Raw genomic sequence first — 19,800 nt, 5'->3', positions numbered from 1 at the left:
CACACGCTTGATTTAAAAGAAATATGAAAACAGAATCATTAATTTATTCAGAATATTTAAGGATTATTCATGCAGTCTGTTGTGTTCAGCAGGCCTATAATATCGACCTTTTGTACTTCAAAGTGTCGTCACATGAATGAGTAATTCTTCCAACTTGAAGAGTGTTCAGCCTGGGCATGCCATTAAACTTTAGTCCTTGTGTCCAATCTAATCTCGAGCGCAGGGGTCAGGACTGCACATTTCCTCCTCATTTCCTCTGTTATGGCACTAAAGTGTGCACCTTTGACACTATAACAGCAAGTTATATCCCTCTTAAAGGAGCTGTATTGTTGGATGAATAGTGGAAAGACTTAGTTGCTTCCATTAGGGTTTTGCTGCATTTATTGTGACATTTCTCAACAATTTACAAATTCTGATCTGTCTCAGATTCCCACATTCAGCTAGGAGATGTGCAAATGCTGGATCTCAATTGATTATTCATTTCAGTGTTCAGTGTTCATTTCAATAGGACTTAAAAACAAAAAATCCTTTTTAATTCAGAAGACCGTCACCTCAGCCCAGCATGTTCAATTGGCCTTCAGTTATTTTTTTGGGATAGGGATCCAGGAGTCATATTTAGCAAATCTCACTTTCATTTCAATATTTTATTTTTTGTTTGCCACTTATTTCTTAAAATGATTTAAATCAGGGCCACTGGTGATCATCCCATTTGTATTTTCCTTGGAGACTTTGCCACCCAGATACAAATGTTCAGTTCATTTTTATCCACAATGCTGTTCCATCTCCAGAAACAATAGACGTGGCCGTGGAAATTTAAGTCATTTGACTTAAAAATGGAGAAGGGCACCGGGGTCAATTTAAACTCATTTGTAAGATGCCTCCTGTCTAAAAACTATAGAAAACAACCCACACACTTTACAAATGATCAAACTTGAGTAATAATAGGTAGAGGGTACTGATTCATGGCACATTAACAAGAGAACAATTTTGGAAGGAATTTGGTACCAGCACGTGCTTTTTTTTTAAAACTGTTAAATTTATTTAAAACTCAGATTCTTCTAGGACTAGGTGTAGGAGTGTAAATCTTCTGGCTTTTGAAGAGCAATTGTATACGTTCTCCAGATGTAAGCAAGCTATAATATACAGTGTATGTATGTACAAGTATGTGTGTGTATGTCTTAATTACCATGAGGCCTGTGTTCTCACTTAAATCATCCCCTCCCCCACTCTTTGCACATGTCCTGTTTATGACACTTTTAAATTTAAAAATTTCATAAAATTATTCATGCAACATGGAAACAGGTCTTTCAACCCAACTCATCCATGTCAACTGCGTTGCTCAGTGAGCTAGTGCAGTCTGCTCATGTTTGGTCCATAACCCTCTAAAATCTGTATCCATGTACTTACCTAGATGGCTTTTAAATATTGCTAATATTTAAATGATAGTTTTCCATTAATCAAATGTGGCTCATTATATCAAATGGTATTCTGCAGATATAAGTGGAAGGGGGTAGTGTTGCTAAAATTAATCCTATAAGTGGGGTGCACTCAAGGGGTTGTCAAAAAGCATCATTTTCACTTTAAAAGGAAACTAATGACTTTAGAAAGGGATTCCTTGATAGAAGAATGTACATTTACTGCAATATTCTGAGGCATATATCTCAAACTTTCAGTTAGTCCTGACGAAGGGTCTCGGCCTGAAACGTCGACTGCGCCTCTTTCTATAGATGCTGCCTGGCCTGCTGCGTTCACCAGCAACTTTGATGTATGTTGCTTGAATTTCCAGCATCTGCAGAATTCCTGTTGTTCTCAAACTTTCTTGTGTTTTCTGCATATTGAATAGTAGGGAAATGTAACAGGTTGAAATGATGACTCAACAAAAAAGGAAGTACTGTACTGTGCAAAAGTCTGACGTGTGTGTGTGTGTGTGTGTGGGTGTATGTTGGAGAGAGAGAGAGAGAGAGATTCCAAACAATTGGTTTATTGATCATTATAGAATGTCTCTCTGGTGGTTCCCACTCCCAACTATGGTTACCTTCTCTCTGTCCCCTTCCCTATCTCAGTCCATATTAGAGATTCATATATCAGAATCAGGTTTATCATCACTCATATTTGTCATGATTTTTTTTGTGGCAGCAGTACAGTGCAATACATAGAGTTACTACAGTACTGTGCAAGTCTAAGGCATCCTAGCTATAAATATGTGCCTAAGACTTTTGCACAACAAAGGAAAGGTATGTCCAGTTTCTCCAGTTAGCAGACAATTTTCCTCCACGCCTCTCTGACGTAGTGGGGAACTGCATACTGTAAAAAAAAACAGTACGCAGCTTTCTTTACATTTAGGTTGTCTTTTATCTGTACATTCATAGCGTTATTGGTTCGATACATTTGTAGTGTGGCACATTCAGTGTACAATGCAGTATTGCCTCTTGTTCCAATGCAGAGGATTTCGCAACCGGTCTTAGCCCCTCCATGTTGAATGACAGAGAATATAAGACTGCATTCCTTCCTCACAAAGTCTTTGCACTGGCTGCAGTAGGCTTCAATGCATCCTGCACCATGTGCTCCTGTAGTCTGGAATGTGCCAGAGGGCAGTATTTCCTTATGGGCATTTTGTCATTGTACTAGTAGGCCAATAAAGTTCAGGAAGATCAAAGTGCATATTTCACAGAATTGATGATCTTCCAGCAGCTTTTGATGTTTGTCTCAGAACAAAAACAAAAGAACCTTTTATCATCTCCAAGAAAGCCTTTTGTTTTACGCCAGTTAATATCCTATAAAGCCTTGACTTCACCTTGTGCTTGTAGTGCCTCCTTTCTGTTCCTTTTTACTGAGGATCCTGTTCATGGAATGTATTATAGGATGTTGTCTTAAATTGTAGATCAAGAGGAGGAATATGTTTTTCTTTGACATAGTGACAGGGTGAAACAGTGATGTTATTTGAACTGAATACTATAGTGGTCTTTGAACTAAAACACTTCACTGTTCAGTAATCTTTTGATGCATTAGTTTTCTTCAGGATGTGACTGAAAATTTCACACTTCAAAAAATATGGTAATTTTTTCTTAAATATACCTGTTCTTGTCCATGTGAGATTATACTTAGTGAATATTGGATAGATGAGGTTTTGATGCAGGGATTTGACTATACTACTACCATCCTCAGGCTTGGTTATACTTCTTGACTGATCACTTTCTACCCCCTCCAATGCTGTACTCCAAGCTGGATTGGAATTACAAATATTTTGCAGAGAGAACTAAGGAGAGTAGGAAAAGTTAGACTCTTGACTCCATGACTCCACTAAAAAGGTATGCAGGATTTTAAAAAAAAGAGTCAAATACAGATGAGTAGGGAAATACTAGGGTTGATTCAGTGGAGATATATTTGCACCAAGGCAAATAACCATTCACAACGTATTGAATGTTGCTATTGAAGCATTGAATTTAAAAATACATTTGAAATGATAGCAAGCCAATTACTTTTTTTACTGCTGCAATCTTTTTATTACTTTAATATTAACAATACATGTCTGTATTACTGTAAATTAATTCTATCAACTGTTCAAGAATATAATGTTTCCTTGCATGATTGCCAACTAACTGTGATGTTTAGTTAACTCAACCATTCAGATGTTGGTGAGAACTGAGTTCCCACATAGCAGAAGATGGCTGCAGCCCACAGCTGCCAGCAAATTCATTCTGACTGGCTGATAACTACTCATTGGTATGGATGGCTGCAAATAAGTCAGGTATTTGTAACTTGGAGAGGACCTGTACAGATTAAGTCTTGAAGTTCCTGGTGTAGAATGAGATGCTACAGCATTGCTGTATGGCAGGTTCACTAGATGGCATGTCTGTCCAACAGGATCACAGCATGACCACACAGGCCTGCACAGAGACTTACATCCATGCTGATAGATTCATCAAAGTACATCCTAAAGTCACTGTTGTTTTGATAGTCAATGTTATCTAGTTTCAGCTCATTAGTGTTTTCACAAAAGTTTACAGATAGAAGTGCTAAATGAGTCCCAATCCCTGCTTCCTGAGGTCGGCATCATGATAAATATTGGTCTTCAGCCACCTTCATCATCGTCATCTGGGATATCAAGAAATAGTGGAACTCCGATTACAGCAAAAACTCTGGGACCTCACTCTTCATGGCTGGAGCAACAAACAGTTTGCTGGAGGAACTCAGTGAATCCATCAACATCTGCTGGAGGAAACAAACTGTTGATATTTAGGGTGGAACATACTTTTCTCCTTTTAGCAGCTCAAATTATATTACTCAAAAACAAAAGGATGAAGTCTTGCTGCTCAGTAATTCAAAGCTCAAAGTAAATTTATTGACAAAGTACATGTATGTCACCATACACTACCCGGAGATTCATATTCTTGTGGGTATTTGCAATAAATAAAAGGAATCACAATAGAATCAATGAAAAACTGCACACAACAAAGAACATGCAATTCAGAAAGGAAAATTACAAAGATATTACTGCCCTTCAATGGAATGTTTCATTGGGCCGTTGGGGTAGTGGTTTTAATAGAGGGGCCACCATGCATGTGGTTATAAATACTTACCTTTATGTGTATTTCCCTTGTGTTTTATAGAGTAAAACAAATGGTAGTCAGTAGTCAAATGTTTCATATGAATTAGTTTAAAAGCTTATTTTGCACTTGTGCTTTGCCACTCTTCTTTAAAGACTATCCAAATGCCTTATTGCTTCTAATTAACCCCCTTACCCCTAACACCCACTGTAAATGGGATGGGGATTTCAAGCACTTCTCTGGAAACCAATGAACAAAACACAAATCAAAGCTGTAGCAAGTGTGCTTCAGTTACATATGTGACGGGGTCATGAATTACCCCTATGAATTGTGCTTTTGAAGAGAGAGAGGTGCCCAGCACAAACACCTTGTTAAAAAGAGAGAGGCGAAGACTGCTTACAGCATGTTTATACTTTCTACAAGGATGCTGCCTGCTTGGAAATTCTTACAGAAAGAGAAGGGAGGAGCTGTTTGAGAGACAGTTGGTATTCAGCACGGAAAGATAACTAGAAGGTCAGATGATAGACCTCAGACACATGATTTTGGACACTGAATGAGCTTTGTTGTGCCCACAGAAAAAGTGGGTTTTGGAGGATCGATCAGTGACTCTAGCAGTGTGAACAGGGCGTGACCGGTGGGGAGTTATTTGTGTGTCCAACCCTCGCCTGAGTTGATAATTTCACCGCAGAACGGTCCCCTTTGTTGTGGTCACAGTCAGTGACTTCTAAAGGGTTTCAGAGGACAACAGGAAGATCAACGGTGTCAGCTCACCTGAAGACTCAAATCAATCAATCAATCAATCTCTCTCTCTCTCTCTCTCTCTCTCTCTCCTCTCTCTCTCTCTCTCTCTCTCTCTCTCTCTCTCTCTCTCTCTCTCTCTCTCTCTCTCTCTCTCTCTCTCTCTCTCTCTCTCTCTCTCTCTCTCTCTCTCTCTCTCTCTCTCTCTCTCTCTCTCTCTCTCTCTCTCTCTCTCCTCCCCCCCCCCCCAACTCAATACCACAAACTGAACGTTACTCGTCATCATAAGACTATCTATTTACCCCTAGACCTGAAGAAGCTTGGTTTTCATAGATTTCCACACTTACTTATATATATATATATATATAATCATTGCTACCCATTTAATATATCTGATTTTATATTACTGTATTGCATAGTTACTAATAAATAATATTAGTTAACAGCAATACTGGACTCCAAAGTCTTTCCCATTTCTGCTGGTTCTTTAACCTGTCACGGGGTATGTGACACATAAATTAGAGAAATAACTATATCTGCACTGAAAGTTTTATACATTTTTGAAGCGGTATTTTTGTGAAGTATCACCTACTGTGAAATTATATTTACAAATAAACCTTGATATAAATAGCACTTTTTCTGAAAATTGTCATTGTATTGTACAACAGTCTTTGTGAACTATTTACCAAACTTGCAGACTTTCAGTGTTTAGATTTTGATAAAGCTTTTCTTGAAAATAAAAACCTACTTTTGGGAAGTTAATACAATCTGAATCATGTTAATCTGATAATTGTGCAGGATTCCTAGCAGGCTGAACTTGAAGACAGACCAAAGCAACTTGGCTATGTGAAATAAGCTATTAAGCTCTCAAATAAAAATTTAAAATAAATGTCCGAATGACAGGAGGCTATTTGCATTATAGTTAACAGGAAGTAATTTCATCTGATAGATGGATTTCATGATTGGTACAAAACATATACATTACAAAATTAGTGTGTGCTCTTTGAGTTCAGGAATGTCACGGTCAGGGGCAAAAATAGTTCCCTACTTTCAGCACTCATCAACATTGTTTAAAGTATTCCCTCTGAAACAGAGAGGCTTAAGATTCAACCATCTGGAGATTTCTGTAGTGATGAGAGATTTCATAGTCTGGATGAGGAAAGATTATTCTAAAGTGCAGGCTAATAACCATAGGTTTAAGTTCATTAACAAACTTTTCTAAAGGAAAATGAGAAAAAATTGGCATTTATTGACAATTATAAAATGACTCCACAACCTGTGGACTCACTTTCAGCCCTCTGCTGCTCATATTTTCAGTGCTTTGCATTTTTTGCATTATTTGTGTGATTTGACCTCACTTCCACATTGGATGTTTGTCTGTCTTTTTATGTGTGGTTTTTCATGGATTCTGTTGTATTTCTTTATTTTCCTGTGGGCAACTGCAAGAACATGAACCTCAAGGTTGTATATAGTATATGCACATTGATAATAACAGACATCCTACCCTGCAAAAGCTCATTTCAGGGAGGTAGCACCATCAATTTGCGGGAGACTTCCAGGAGAGGTGGGATGTCTGCAATAGAGTAGCTCCTTAGCAGCCAGCCAGCTAGTTTAAATAACATTAGCTACGCTAATGAACGAATAACACCTGTTAAACTCACCTCAACATGTCTTTTACACTTTAACCCACCATGGGCAATAGAAAAGTCACTGTTGCAAACAGTGCAGCGAGCAACACTGTCATTATTTTGACCTCTATTAAGAAGGGGTACACTTTAGTGTAGTCTGGGGTGATGTAAGTTTTATGTTTTTTGGAACAGTCTGCCACTCTGACTTCTTTTGGAACTCTCTCACTCTTGCTCTCTATCACGCGCGCGCTGTCTCACTTGTGGTCGCTCTCACTCGTGCTTGCTTTCTCACTCTTGCTCTCTCTCATGGCCACTCTCTCTCGCGCTTGCTTTTTTGCTCTTGCGCTCGCTCTCACGCGTTCTCTCGTGCTCGCTCTCAAAAAAATCAATTTCTGGGACATTGTATATAATTTGCGGGCGTCAGGGAGCCACTATTAATTTGCGGGAGACTCCCGGAACTTCCGGGAGAGGTGGGATGTCTGTAATAAATTTACTTTGAACTTGTCAGGATTTGGGATGCTCCGCCTGAAACCTGAATGGTTTCAACAGGGAAATGGATTGCTGCATGATGGGGAGGAATTTGGGAAGAGTTGGTGGAAAGACCTAGTGTAGTTGTGGGACTTAGTTTCTTTCAAAAAAAAATAGTATTGACTCTATGGGTTGAATGGCTTCCATTTGGGATGTAATATTCCAAGACAATTGCATGCTGAGATGGTTAGATGTGTAAGCAGTCTTTTACCCGAGGCGATGACGATGAGAAGAGAATGCCTTCGTTGTCTTCTAGGGTGGCATGAAAACAGTTAGCTTTATAGTTACTTAATGAGGTTGTTTGACCAGTCTCACCGGTATGGAAGGTATGGTTAGCAAGGTGGGATTTATCTCACCATATATGGTGGTTGTGGCTGATGCATCCATCTTCTTCACTTCTCTCAGTGATGTTGCTCAATTTATTTTGAATTAGTGCTGCAGTGTGTGATTCAACTACCAAAGTTTACTGAACAGGAGGGGCACTTTCATCTGTCTATTGCTTGAAAATTGTTCACAGCCATCTGATTAAACAGAGCAACACACACAAAATGGTGGCAGAGCTAAGCAGGTCAGGCAGCATCTATGGAGAGCAATAAGAAATCAACATTTTGGGCTGAAACCCTTCATTAGGACTGGAAAGGAAAGGGGATGAAGCCCGTATAAAAAGGTTGGTGGAGCAGAACGAGTAAAAAGCTGGTAGGTGATAGGTCAAACACAAGGAAATCTGCAGATGCTGGAATTTCAAGCAATACGTCCCCTTCCCATTCTGATATGTCTATCCACAGGCTCCTCTACTGTAAAGATGAAGCCACACTCAGGTTATATTCCATCTGGGTAGCTTCCAACCTGATGGCATGAACATTGACTTCTCAAACTTCCGCTAATGCCTCACCTCCCCCCATACCCAATCTGTTATTTATTTATATACACACATTCTTTTTCTGTCTCTCCTTTTTCTCCCTCTGTCCCTCTCACTATACCCCTTGCCCATCCTCTGGATTCCCCCCCCCACCCCTTTTCTTTCTCCCTAGGCCTCCTGTCCCATGATCCTCTCATTCTCCTTTTGCCAATCACCTGTCCAGCTCTTGACTCCATCCCTCCCCCTCCTGTCTTCTCCTATCATTTTGGATCTCCCCCTCCCCCTCCCACTTTCAAATCTCTCACTAGCTCTTCTTTCAGTTAGTCCTGACGAAGGATCCTGGCCCGAGACGTCGACTGTACCTCCTCCTAGAGATGCTGCCTGGCCTGCTGCGTTCACCAGCAACTTTTATGTATGTTAGGTGATAGGTGAAATCAGGTGGGGGGAGAAGGTGGGATAAAGTAAGAAGCAGTGAGCTGATGTTGGAAGAGGTAAAGGATTGAAGAAGAACGAATCTGATAGAAGAGTGGACCTGGGAAAAGGGGCACTGAGGGAGGTGATACACAAGAGAGGAAAAGAGAAGGAGTTAAAGGGGAGCTAGAATGGGGAATGGAAAAAGGGAGAAGGGGAGGCGGGCAGAAATCACTGGAAGTCAGATAAATCGACGTTCATACAGTAAGATTGGAGACTACGCGGACAGAATAAGAGCTGTTGCTAACTCAACCTAAGAGCGGCTTCGTAGTGGCAGTAGAGGAGGCCATGGACTGATGTGTCAGAATGTGCAGCAGCATTGTATGAACATCTTAGTACGAAAGCTATCTATCCCTTGTGCACCACGTTTAAGGCTGACATGGGTAGATTTATAAGCAGTAAGAGGGTTGAGGGGAAAGGGTAGGAAGATGAAAATGAGCAATTTCTGATCTGCCATAATCCTATTGAATGGTACAGCTGAAAGGTTTTCTTCAGTTGCTATATCATATGGATGTATTCATGCAGAATCAGAGTTGTGAATTCCCTCTTTGAAGATTCCTGTTGCTTTTTTCCCTTTTCCATTGGACTGATATTTTTTTTGTTTGAATCGCTGTCACACTAAATTTAATCATTTATGGTGCCAGATATTTTAAGTTAATGAAGTAATAATGCACGGAATACTAAATACAGAGCCTGAAAATAGAAGGAAAAGGAGTGAAGTGTGAGCGCCATAATAATGAAGGATGGGATAATGCTGGGAAAAAGACATGATTTCAGTTCAGAAAACGAAGATTTTGAACTTGTTTGGTTGGACCCCAGAAATAAATGATGATAATGATGATGACGTCGACTCAGACCTGAGAGGCCAGCGTCGGGCATTTTCATGCCTTACAAGGTGCAGTTCGAAAGGCTGTGTGGGGCGCTGCTCCTCGCACAGACACTTCGCGGTATTATTTTACGAGGCCGAGTTGCGAGCTCCACATCTACCCGGCACGGATGGAGAGCGCGCATGGGGACGGTCTGTCACTGGATCGAACTCAGGAACCTCCGTTCTCGAGCCCGGCGCTGATCTCACTGCGCCACCAGAAATAAAAATAGGCATTAATCACAGCAGGGGTGTATTTATAGTGTCAGGATGTTAAAGGATAATGAAATAGTAATCTTGAGATTATTCAAATTAATAGATAGGCCAAAGCAAATTTTTTAATGACGTTCAAGAGGGCAAAGTTGTGAAATGCACTCGAAATGGCTTTATTGATCAGTGTGCCAAGGAACCGAACTCTTTAAGTCTCTTATTACGTAATGAGATAGTGTTAATGATAACCATACTGAAGAAGGAGCTCGCCTTGAAACATTGACTGCTTAGTTCTTTCCATGCTGCCTGACCTGCTGAGTTCCTCCAGCATTTGTGTGTGTGTTGCTTTGTTGGCATGTGGCAAGTTGGCTACTGTATATTAGGAAACCAAATTAAAACAAATAGTCAGAAATTCAATTCCACAACAACGTTCGACCATAATTCATCGGAGCAGAATTAGGCCTTTTGGCCCATTGAGTCTGCTTCGTCATTCTATAATGGCTGTCATATTATCCATCCCATTCTCCCCATAACTCATACTAATCAAGAACCAATCAACCTTTTCTTTAAATATACCCAATGACTTGGACTTGAAAGCTGTCTGTGGGAATGAATTCCACTGATTCACCACCCTCTGTCTAATGAAATTCCTCCTCATCGCTGTTTTAAAGGGACATCCTCCTGTTCTGAGGGGATGCTGTCTGGTCCTAGACTATTCGGCTATAGGAAACATCCTCTCCATCTAGATCTTTCAATGTTCAAAAGGTTCAATGAGATCACCCTTCATTCTTCGAAACCCCAGTGAGTGCAGGCCCAGAACCATCAAACACAACTCATATTTTAATCCTTTTATTTCCAGAATCATTCTAGTGAACCTCTTCTGGATTCCAGAACATACTTTCTAAGATAAGGGACCTAAAGGTGCTCACAGCACTCCCAACTGAAGTCTGACCAATGCATTTTAAAGCCGCAGAATTACATCCTCACTTTTGTATTCCAGTCCACTCAAAAAGAATGCTCTTTGCATTTTCCTTCCTTATCACCAACTCAACCTGCTAGTTAACCTCCAGGGAATCTGCATGAGGACTCCAAGTCCCTTTGCATGTCTGATTTCGGAATTTGCTCCCCTTTTTGAAAATAGTCTATGGCTTTATTCTTACCAAAGTGCATGACCATACACTTCCTTACGCTGTATTCCACATGCCGCTTTGCCCATTCTCCCAATCTATCTAAGTCCCATCTGCACACTCCCTGCTTCCTCAACACTATCTGCGTTTTCACGTATCTTTGTATTGTCCAAAAACTTGGCCACAAAGCCATCAATTCCTTCATCCAAATTATTATCTTATAGCATCAAAGAGAGTGGTCCCAGCACCAACCCCTGCAGAACACCATTACTCACAGGCAGCCAACTAGAGAAGGTCCCCTTTATACCTACTCTTTGCCTCAGCCAATTAGCCATTTTTCTGTCCATACCAGGGTCTTTCCTGTAATACTGGTCTCTTAACTTGTTAAGCAGTCTTGTGTCCTGACTATTTCCATTTCTGGGCTACACTTCATGGTATAATGCCCATTAGAGATTGGGTCTTCTAATCCTCAAAAATCTATCCCTGCTGTTTTAGAGTTATTAGCACAATTTAGTCTCTTTTCAGGTTATAAATTAAATCTTAGTAAGAGTGAACTTTTCCCGATTAATAAACAACTTCCCTATATCATAACTTTCCATTTAAATTGATTAATAATTATTTTTCATATCTTGGGATTAAAATTACTTGTAAATACAAAGATTTATTTAAAATTAACTTTTTACCATTAATAGACCATATTATTCAACTTTCATCTAAATGGTTTCCTTTATATTTAACTTTGATTGGTCGTATTAATGCAGTTAAGATTTTTTTTTGCCAAAATTTTTATATATATTTCAGGCATTACCAATCTTTGTTCCAAAATCTTTTTTTGACAAAGTCGACTCTAAAATTTCTTCATTTATTTGGCAAAATGAAAACCCGAGACTGGGTAAAATACATTTACAGAAAGCTAAGAGAAATGGAGGCTTAGCATTACCTAACTTTAGATTTTATTATTGGGCAATTAATATTCAACATATGAAATTCTGGTTACTTGACCAGGATATACTATCCATTCCTAAATGGGTAGCATTGGAATTGCAATCTGTTCAGGGTTATACACTTGGCTCTATTTTAGGTTCCTCTCTTCCTTTTGATTTGAAACGCCTTAAACAGGTGTCTAACCCGATAGTTAAATATACCTTACGTATTTGGTTTCAATTCAGAAAAGTTTTTGATCTTAATCAATTTGGGTTAGCGATTCCTATTTTAGGTAACATTTTTTCCTCCCTCTTTTACGGATCGTGCTTTTCAAATTTGGAAGACTAAGGGTATTTCACGGTTTTTGGATTTATTTTTAGATGGTTCCCTTATGTCTTTTGAACAATTATCTAATAAATATAATTTATCAAGAATACATTTTTTTAGATATCTACAAGTTAGAAATTTCCTAAGTACTATACTTTCTTCCTTTCCAATGCTTCCTCCTACATACATTTTAGATACTATAATTAACCTTAATCCATGTCAGAAAGGTGCATCGGCTATGATTTATAATATTATTATGAAACTTAGGAAAGCTCCATTTGATAAGATTAGGGTAGATTGGGAACAGGAATTGGGGTTTATCATTTCCGTGGATGACTGGGGGCAGATTTTACAATTAGTCAATACTTCCTCTATCTGTGCTAAACATTCCCTAATTCAATTTAAAGTTGTTCATAGAGCACATATGTCCAAAGATAAATTAGCGCGCTTTTATTCTCATATTAATCCTTTTTGTGATAGATGTCCGGGGCAGATAGCCTCTTTAACTCATATGTTTTGGTCTTGCCCTACTCTGGAAACTTTTTGGAGAGACATTTTTAATATTATCTCCAAGGTATTGAATATAGATATCTCTCCTCACCCTATTACTGCTATCTTTGGATTACCTAAAATTTCCAGTAATCTTTCCCCTTCAGCCCGTAGAATGATTGCATTTCTTACTTCAATGGCGAAAAGATGTATCTTACAACATTGGAAAGAGCTTAATGCTCCAACTACCTTTTTTTGGTTTTCTCAGACGATATCATGCTTGAATTTGGAGAAAATTAGAAGCAATCTTTATGACTCCTCATTTAAATTTGAACAGACCTGAAGATCTTTTATTCAATATTTTCATTTAATGTAATATATACCCTTCTTGTTTTTTTTTACTGTTTTTAATGGAGGTCGGGATTGAGGATGTGATTTTAAGTTTTTTAACTCTGTTTGGTTTCAAGTTAGCCCATTGCTTTGCTTTGCTTTTAGTTAGTTGCACGGTGGGGTTTTTTGGGGGGGTTTTTTTTTCCTTTTTTCTATTGATATATATATATATATATATATATATATATATATAAAAATTAGTATACTATTATGTTACTTTGGTACGTTATGTTTAAATTACATTGTTTGTAGTTTTTTTTTGTATTAATATCTTCTGTAATTTTATTATATTCTAACAGTGTATTAGTGCCTATATGGCTTACCTTTTTGTATACTTATTCAATAAAAAGATTTAAAAAGGAAAAAGGAAAGAGATTGGGTCATTGCAGTGAAACTTGACCATAATTTGATCACATAGGGATTAGAGGGTTATTGTAATGAATAACAATTGCAACTATTTACTGTCTTGAAGAATATCATGCACAAATTTGGTCTCTTTACTCAAAGGACTGAGTACTGTGCTGAATGCTGGACTGAGACTATTTTCCCATATCTAGGTATTCAGTAAATTAAGTGTATATTCTTAAATTTTTGAAGAATGCTTCCTGCATTGCTTGACAGTGTAATTACTTCAAAAGAATTTCCATTAGTTAGTGACTTCAAAATTGATAATCCCAATCTCTCGTAGAGTGGAGATGAGTATAAATTCTTTCGGTTGTGGATCTTTGGAATTTCCTACTCAATTGGATGCAGATTCTGCGCTGTTAAGTGTATTTAAGATAGAGGTCAAACGAAGTTTGGATGCAAAAGGAATCAAATGTTATTTGACTAATGTGGAAAGAATGAACTGAAGTAGGGACATTTGTTAGAATCACATTGAATGGTTGAGCAAACAAAGTGTAAAATGACCTAATGTTGGTCTTTTTGCTTATTATTTGTTCTTATTGAACCAACAATTAAAAAATATAAGTATTTGAATCGAAGGCATTTAGTATAGCACTGTTAATCAATAAAGATCATAGAGATGTTGCTGATACTGTGTTGTGCACATCTTGTGTACATTTTCAGTCACAGTTGTTAATTTATATGCGGGTAACGAAAAGCCGTGGATGAATCAGGAGGTACATTGTCTGCATGAAGGCTAGATCGTGGCCTTCAAGTCTGGTGACCCAGGTCTGTACCAGAAAACCAGGTATGATTTGCGGAGGGCTATTTCAAGGGCAAAGAAACAATTTTGAACGAGTTTGGAGGTGAGATTGGATGCATGACAACTCTTGGCAGTGTTTGCAAGACATTACTTCCTACAAAACGAAACCCAATAACATGAATGGAGCGATGCTTCACTACCAGATGAACTCAACGCCTTCTATGCCCGCTTTGAAAGGGAGAATACAACTACAGCTGTGAAGATTCTTGCTGCACCTGGTGACCCTGTGATCTCTGTCTCGGAGACCAATGTTAGGCTGTCTCTAAAGGGGGTGAACCCTCACAAGGCGGAAGCCCCGATGGAGTACCTGGTAAGGCTCTGAAAATTTGTGCCAACTAACTGGTGGAAATATTCAAGGGCATTTTCAACTTTTCACTGCGACGGGTGGAAGTTACCGCTTGCTTCAAAAAGGCAACAATTATACCAGTGCCTAAGGAGAATAATGTGAGCTACCTTAATGACTATCGCCCAGTAGCACTCACATCTACAGTGATGAAATGCTTTGAGAGGTTGGTCATGACGAGACTGAACTCCTGCCTCAGCAAGGACCTGGATCCACTGCAATTTGCCTATCGCAACAATAGGTCAACGGCAGACACAATCTTAACATCTCTTCAAATGGCCTTAGACCACCTGGACAATAAAATCACCCTATGTCAGGATGCTGTCCATCAACTATAGCTCAGCATTTAACACCATCATTCCCACAATCCTCATTGAGAAGTTACAGAACCTGGGCCTCTGTACTTCCCTCTGCAATTGGATCCTTGACTTCCTAACTGGAAGACCACAGTCTGTGTGGATTGGTGATGATATCTCCTCCTCACTGACTATCAACACTGGTACCCCTCAGTGGTGTGTGCTTAGCCCACTGCTCTAATCTCTCTATACCCATAACTGTGTGGCTAGGCATAGCTCAAATATTTATAAATTTGCTGACAATACACCCATTGGTGGTAGAATCTCAGATGGAGGTGAGAGGGTGTACAGGAGCGAGATATACCAACTAGTGGAGTGGTGTCACAGCAACAACCTTGCACTCAACATCAGTAAGACAAAAGAGCTGATTGTGGATTTCAGGAATGGTAAGACGAAAGTACACATACCAATCCTCACAGAGGGATCAGAAGTGGAGAGAGTGTACAGTTTCAAGTTCCTGGGTGTCACGATCTCTGAGGACCTAATCTGGCCCCAACATATCGATGCAGCTATAAAGAAGGCAAGACAGCAACTATACTTTATTAGGAGTTTGAAGAGATTTGTTATGTCAACAAAAACACTCAAAGACTATTATAGATATACCTTGGAGAGCATTCTGACAGACTGCATCACTGTCTGGTATGGGGGAGGGGCTACTGCACAGGACCTAAAGAAGCTGCAGAGTGTCATAAATTTAGCTTCATCTTGTGTACTAGCCTCTAAGTCTTCAACGAGTGGTGTCTCAGAAAGGCATTGTCCATTATTAAGTACCTCCAGCACTCAGAGCATGCCCTTTTCTCACTGTTACCATCAGGTGGGAGGTACAGAAGCCTGAAGGCACACACTCAGTGAATCAGGAACAGCTTCTTCCCTTCTGCCATCCGATTCCTAAATGGACATTGCACCCGTGAACACTACCTCACTTTCTTAATACAGTATATATTATTTCTGTTTTTGCATGATTTTTAATCTATTCAATATCCATATACTGTTTTTGATTTACTTATTTACTTTCATTTTTTTTTGCTATATTATGTATTGCATTGAATTGCTGCTGTTAAGTTCACAAGTACACGTTTCAGTGATAATAATAAACCTGATTCTGGTAGAAAAGTATGCCATGGAATATTTACTATTTACAAGTAACATAGTTTCTACATGGACGTGTGCATATGAGGCAAGCTGTGTATTGTGAAATATAATGTTGCTTTGAAATTATAAAAATTATAATGACAGATGCCCAACAGTTAAAAGATATGCTTAAGCAACTCAGAGAGGTTTGCATGCTGTATCTATTATTAATATCTCACTAGCTGCTGGTATCAGTGCATCAGTGCTCGCTGTTGGAGAGCACTTTTGAAGGGGGTTGGGAAAGGGGGTGTTTGGTCAGACTAAGTAAAATCTGGTCTGGTGAGAGTTCCCAGACCTCTGTTACTGAGATCAAGATGAAGCACGAATATCCTTACCACATTATCCCTTCAAAATATAACTTCTGACCAGCTAACCGGAGCTCCAAGCTCAGTGAGGCATGTCATCTTGTTAAGCTGATGTGATTAAATCTGCTTCCAGTCATATGACGAAACTTATTGAAACACTTGTGCTCTGATCACTGTTGAGAGCACATCTGCATCCTGTTTGCCACGAGCAATTCCTTAGTGGAGAATGAGGAAACTGTGATAATACGAGATTCCTTATGTTATCTATGTAACTTGTTAATTTTGCATATTTAATTAGGTGTGCAAGATAAATTGAAATCCCTTACAACTATGAGTTCAAATGGAAAAGATACTTTCAGTACATGATCTAGAAATGTTACCACCTATTAATTCAACAAGAGCTTCAGGGTAAAGTCTAGGTGAATATCACTTGTGATAAAAGGTTGTTTTACTCTCCGTTACCAATGTAATCAGTAAAGAAAGGTCACTGTGAGGAAGTCACAAAACCATCAAGCCAATAAAATCATGTTGATGTTAATTGCCATGAGGCCCAAATGGGTTTTATGATCTCTCAAAGTTCAGACTAAACTGTTTTTTTAAAATGTCGTCTTTATCTGCCATGGGCTATTCATGATTGATTGAACCGACTGAAGCGGAGTAATGTCCCTTTAGGCTCAGTGCTCCAGTTACTAGGGAAATTGTGTGGCTTTCCATTTAAACCTGGATTCCTTCATCATGCATCCCAATTCCCTGAGTGAAACATTTGAATTAACTCAATGAGGTATTCATTAACCTCAGTTACTTCCTGTGCACATATCAAGTCTTCATTGTATTAGCTGTTTAACTGAAAGCAAGAAGTTTCCACAGCATTATGTATAAGTAATTTTATTTGAGGTGCTAGAAAGACCCAACTTTAGTCAAGTTAAACAACGATATGAGAACAAATAAAAACAGCCGCTATGGTTGATGAAAATTTATGATGCTTTAACAAGTTGTTTAACTAGGGTCTTAATGTGCAGTTCTTTAAATAAATTAGTAAATATATTCAATTTTTAATTATTGAAGGTACCAGAAGATGTGTTTTTAAAGATTATAAATATTTAAACTATTTACTAAGAAGCTGACTGATCTACGACAAGCTTGTAAATGGGTTATGTAGTTTCGTTTAAAGTTATTTTCAATGTTTAAAATCAAGATCCTCTTGTGATAAGAAGACCCCGTCCTCCACATACTGCTGTTAATTTGCACGCGTTTCTCTGAACAGTTTTTAGCTAACATGTAGAACTTAATGTACAAAAATAAACATGAATTATGCACAGTTTGTTTGTGCCCCAAAATGGCAACTGAACCCTTAGTATTGTGTACAGAATGCCATTTGTGACAACACAGGTGAAATTTCCAGTCTCTGTGCAAAACTCTTCAAAGTTAAAAATAGTTTTCATTTTCTTCTGTCTTTCCAGAAAGAAGATGTAATAGCTGCCAGCATAACTACTTAACATTCCCATTGCTCTTTGGAAATGTATCATTTATTGAGAGACTCAGTTGCATAAACCGTATTAAGTTTCCCTATAATTTTGCTAAAGATGCTGTTTATAGCGAAGTGTTCTGCGTAGGCAACATGTCCAGCCTCACTACTCATGTAGCAATGCTGTTAAGGCACCTGGTGAGCAGTGTTTCTTTTCTTGTTTTAGTGTTGCCAACCTGTTCCCCTTTGGAGTTCCATTGCGACAACGGCAAGTGCATCCGGCGTTCCTGGGTCTGTGACGGTGACAACGATTGTGGAGATGATTCCGATGAGCAGGATTGCCGTAAGTGGGCGAGTATTGTGGCATTTTCTGGTGATTGCTTCCATAAAATTCTGAACTTAACTGGTGTGAACTTAATTGCCATCACACTTGCCTGTTTCTTCACAACCTAAGCTGAAACTCTACTGGCATCTCCGTATCAGGTTGAGTCCAGCAGTGATACTTTTTGCATTGATTAACTACGACTGGTTGCAAACAGTTTTGTGTTTAGAAGGAGAGCTGATCTCATTGACGTACAGAAATCTTATGTGCCTTGCTAGGGTAGATGAAGTGTTGACATTTCATTTGTCACCTGCAACACAGGTCACACTCTCAAATGCAGGGCCAGCCAACCAAGGCAGAGTTGAGAAGAAACCTCTTCACGCAAGAGCCCTGTGAAGGTTGTCACTGATTATAATCAAGTTATCAATAAAAAGGTTTTTAAAGACACAGGAGATGTTTGACATCTAGGACTGACACCCTGCGTCAGGACCAAGAGTGCAGGATCGTCAGTTTAATAGATGAAAGGTGGAATTAAAGAAGGTGAGGGAAGGGAGTCAGGTGGGAGGAGTGGAGTGGGGAAGATGGGTTAAGTGAGTGGGCAAGGTTCTGGCAGATGGAGTGTGTGTGTGTCTGTATGTGGCCTCCATTGGCTGTGGCCAACCATGGTTACTGTGCCTCTGGTAGTCACTGGGAGTGGCCTCTCCAGGGCGCAAGCCAGGGCAGAGTTGATATGGAGATCCATCTGTTGCCCATGCAGTGGGACCCACCCCCCCGTCCATGCTGATGTCAGGCCCAAAGGAACGACGAAAGTCGATACAGTTTGGTGCAAGCAGCATCACAGGAGTTGCCGTGCCGGTGCTGGGAACAGCAGTCAGCCGCCTTCGGAACTCCGACTCCGGATTTTTCCTCTGGGTTTACTCCCAAAGCCTTTCCCGTGAGCGGGTATAGTCTCAAGGCAGCGGATGTTTGAAATCGGAGTTTTCCCTCTCCTAGATGAGCTACCATCTGTGGTTAACGAGCCCCATCTGCCCAGAGCAACTGGTTTTAAGGCGCCAGTGGCCCGCCTTTGCCCCTTCTCCTGTCAGTGAGAACAGCTCCACAGGGCATAACAACTATGCCACGCGTGAAGGCTAGGAGTTGGACTTGGTTGTCAGAGGCTGTTTGAGACACGCCATAAAAAGCATTTTTTTAGCAGTGGGAGCTTGTCCTCTCTACCATCCTTCAGCTATGACCACCTTTGGAGCCCAGATGGAGTACAATGTTGGTAAATATGAGACCATCCACTTTGGAAGGAAAAATGAAAGAGCCAATTATTACTTAAAAGGTAAAGAAGGAAAATTGGAATGTTGGCCTTCATTGCTAGAGGGATTCAATTTAAGAGCAGGGAGGTTATGATGCAATTGGTGAGGCCACACCTGGAGTACTGTGTGCAGTTCTGGTCTCCTTACTTGCAGAAGGATATTCTGGGCTTTGGAGGTGGTGCAGAGGAGGTTCACCAGGTTGATTCCAGAGATGAGGGGGTTAGACTATGAGGAGATATTGAGTCACCTGACACTGTATTCGCTGGA

General features: G+C 39.6%; 1 protein-coding gene across 4 annotated transcripts in view; it reads left to right on the top strand.

Moving 5' to 3' along the window:
• lrp4 (low density lipoprotein receptor-related protein 4) overlaps nt 1–19,800 on the top strand; it is a 457,879-nt gene that overhangs the window by 254,372 nt on the left and 183,707 nt on the right. For all 4 annotated transcript variants that reach the window (XM_063061778.1, XM_063061777.1, XM_063061776.1 and 1 more), the window contains exon 3: nt 18,137–18,253. In XM_063061778.1, coding sequence (XP_062917848.1) covers nt 18,137–18,253 — 117 coding nt within the window. The remainder of the gene's footprint in view (nt 1–18,136; nt 18,254–19,800) is intronic.

The sequence above is a fragment of the Mobula hypostoma genome, chromosome 11 (genome assembly GCF_963921235.1).
Source record: "Mobula hypostoma chromosome 11, sMobHyp1.1, whole genome shotgun sequence".
Lineage (NCBI taxonomy): Eukaryota > Metazoa > Chordata > Chondrichthyes > Myliobatiformes > Myliobatidae > Mobula > Mobula hypostoma.
The sequence above is the reverse complement of the archived record's forward strand: the minus strand, read 5'-3'. Positions and strand labels throughout refer to the sequence as shown.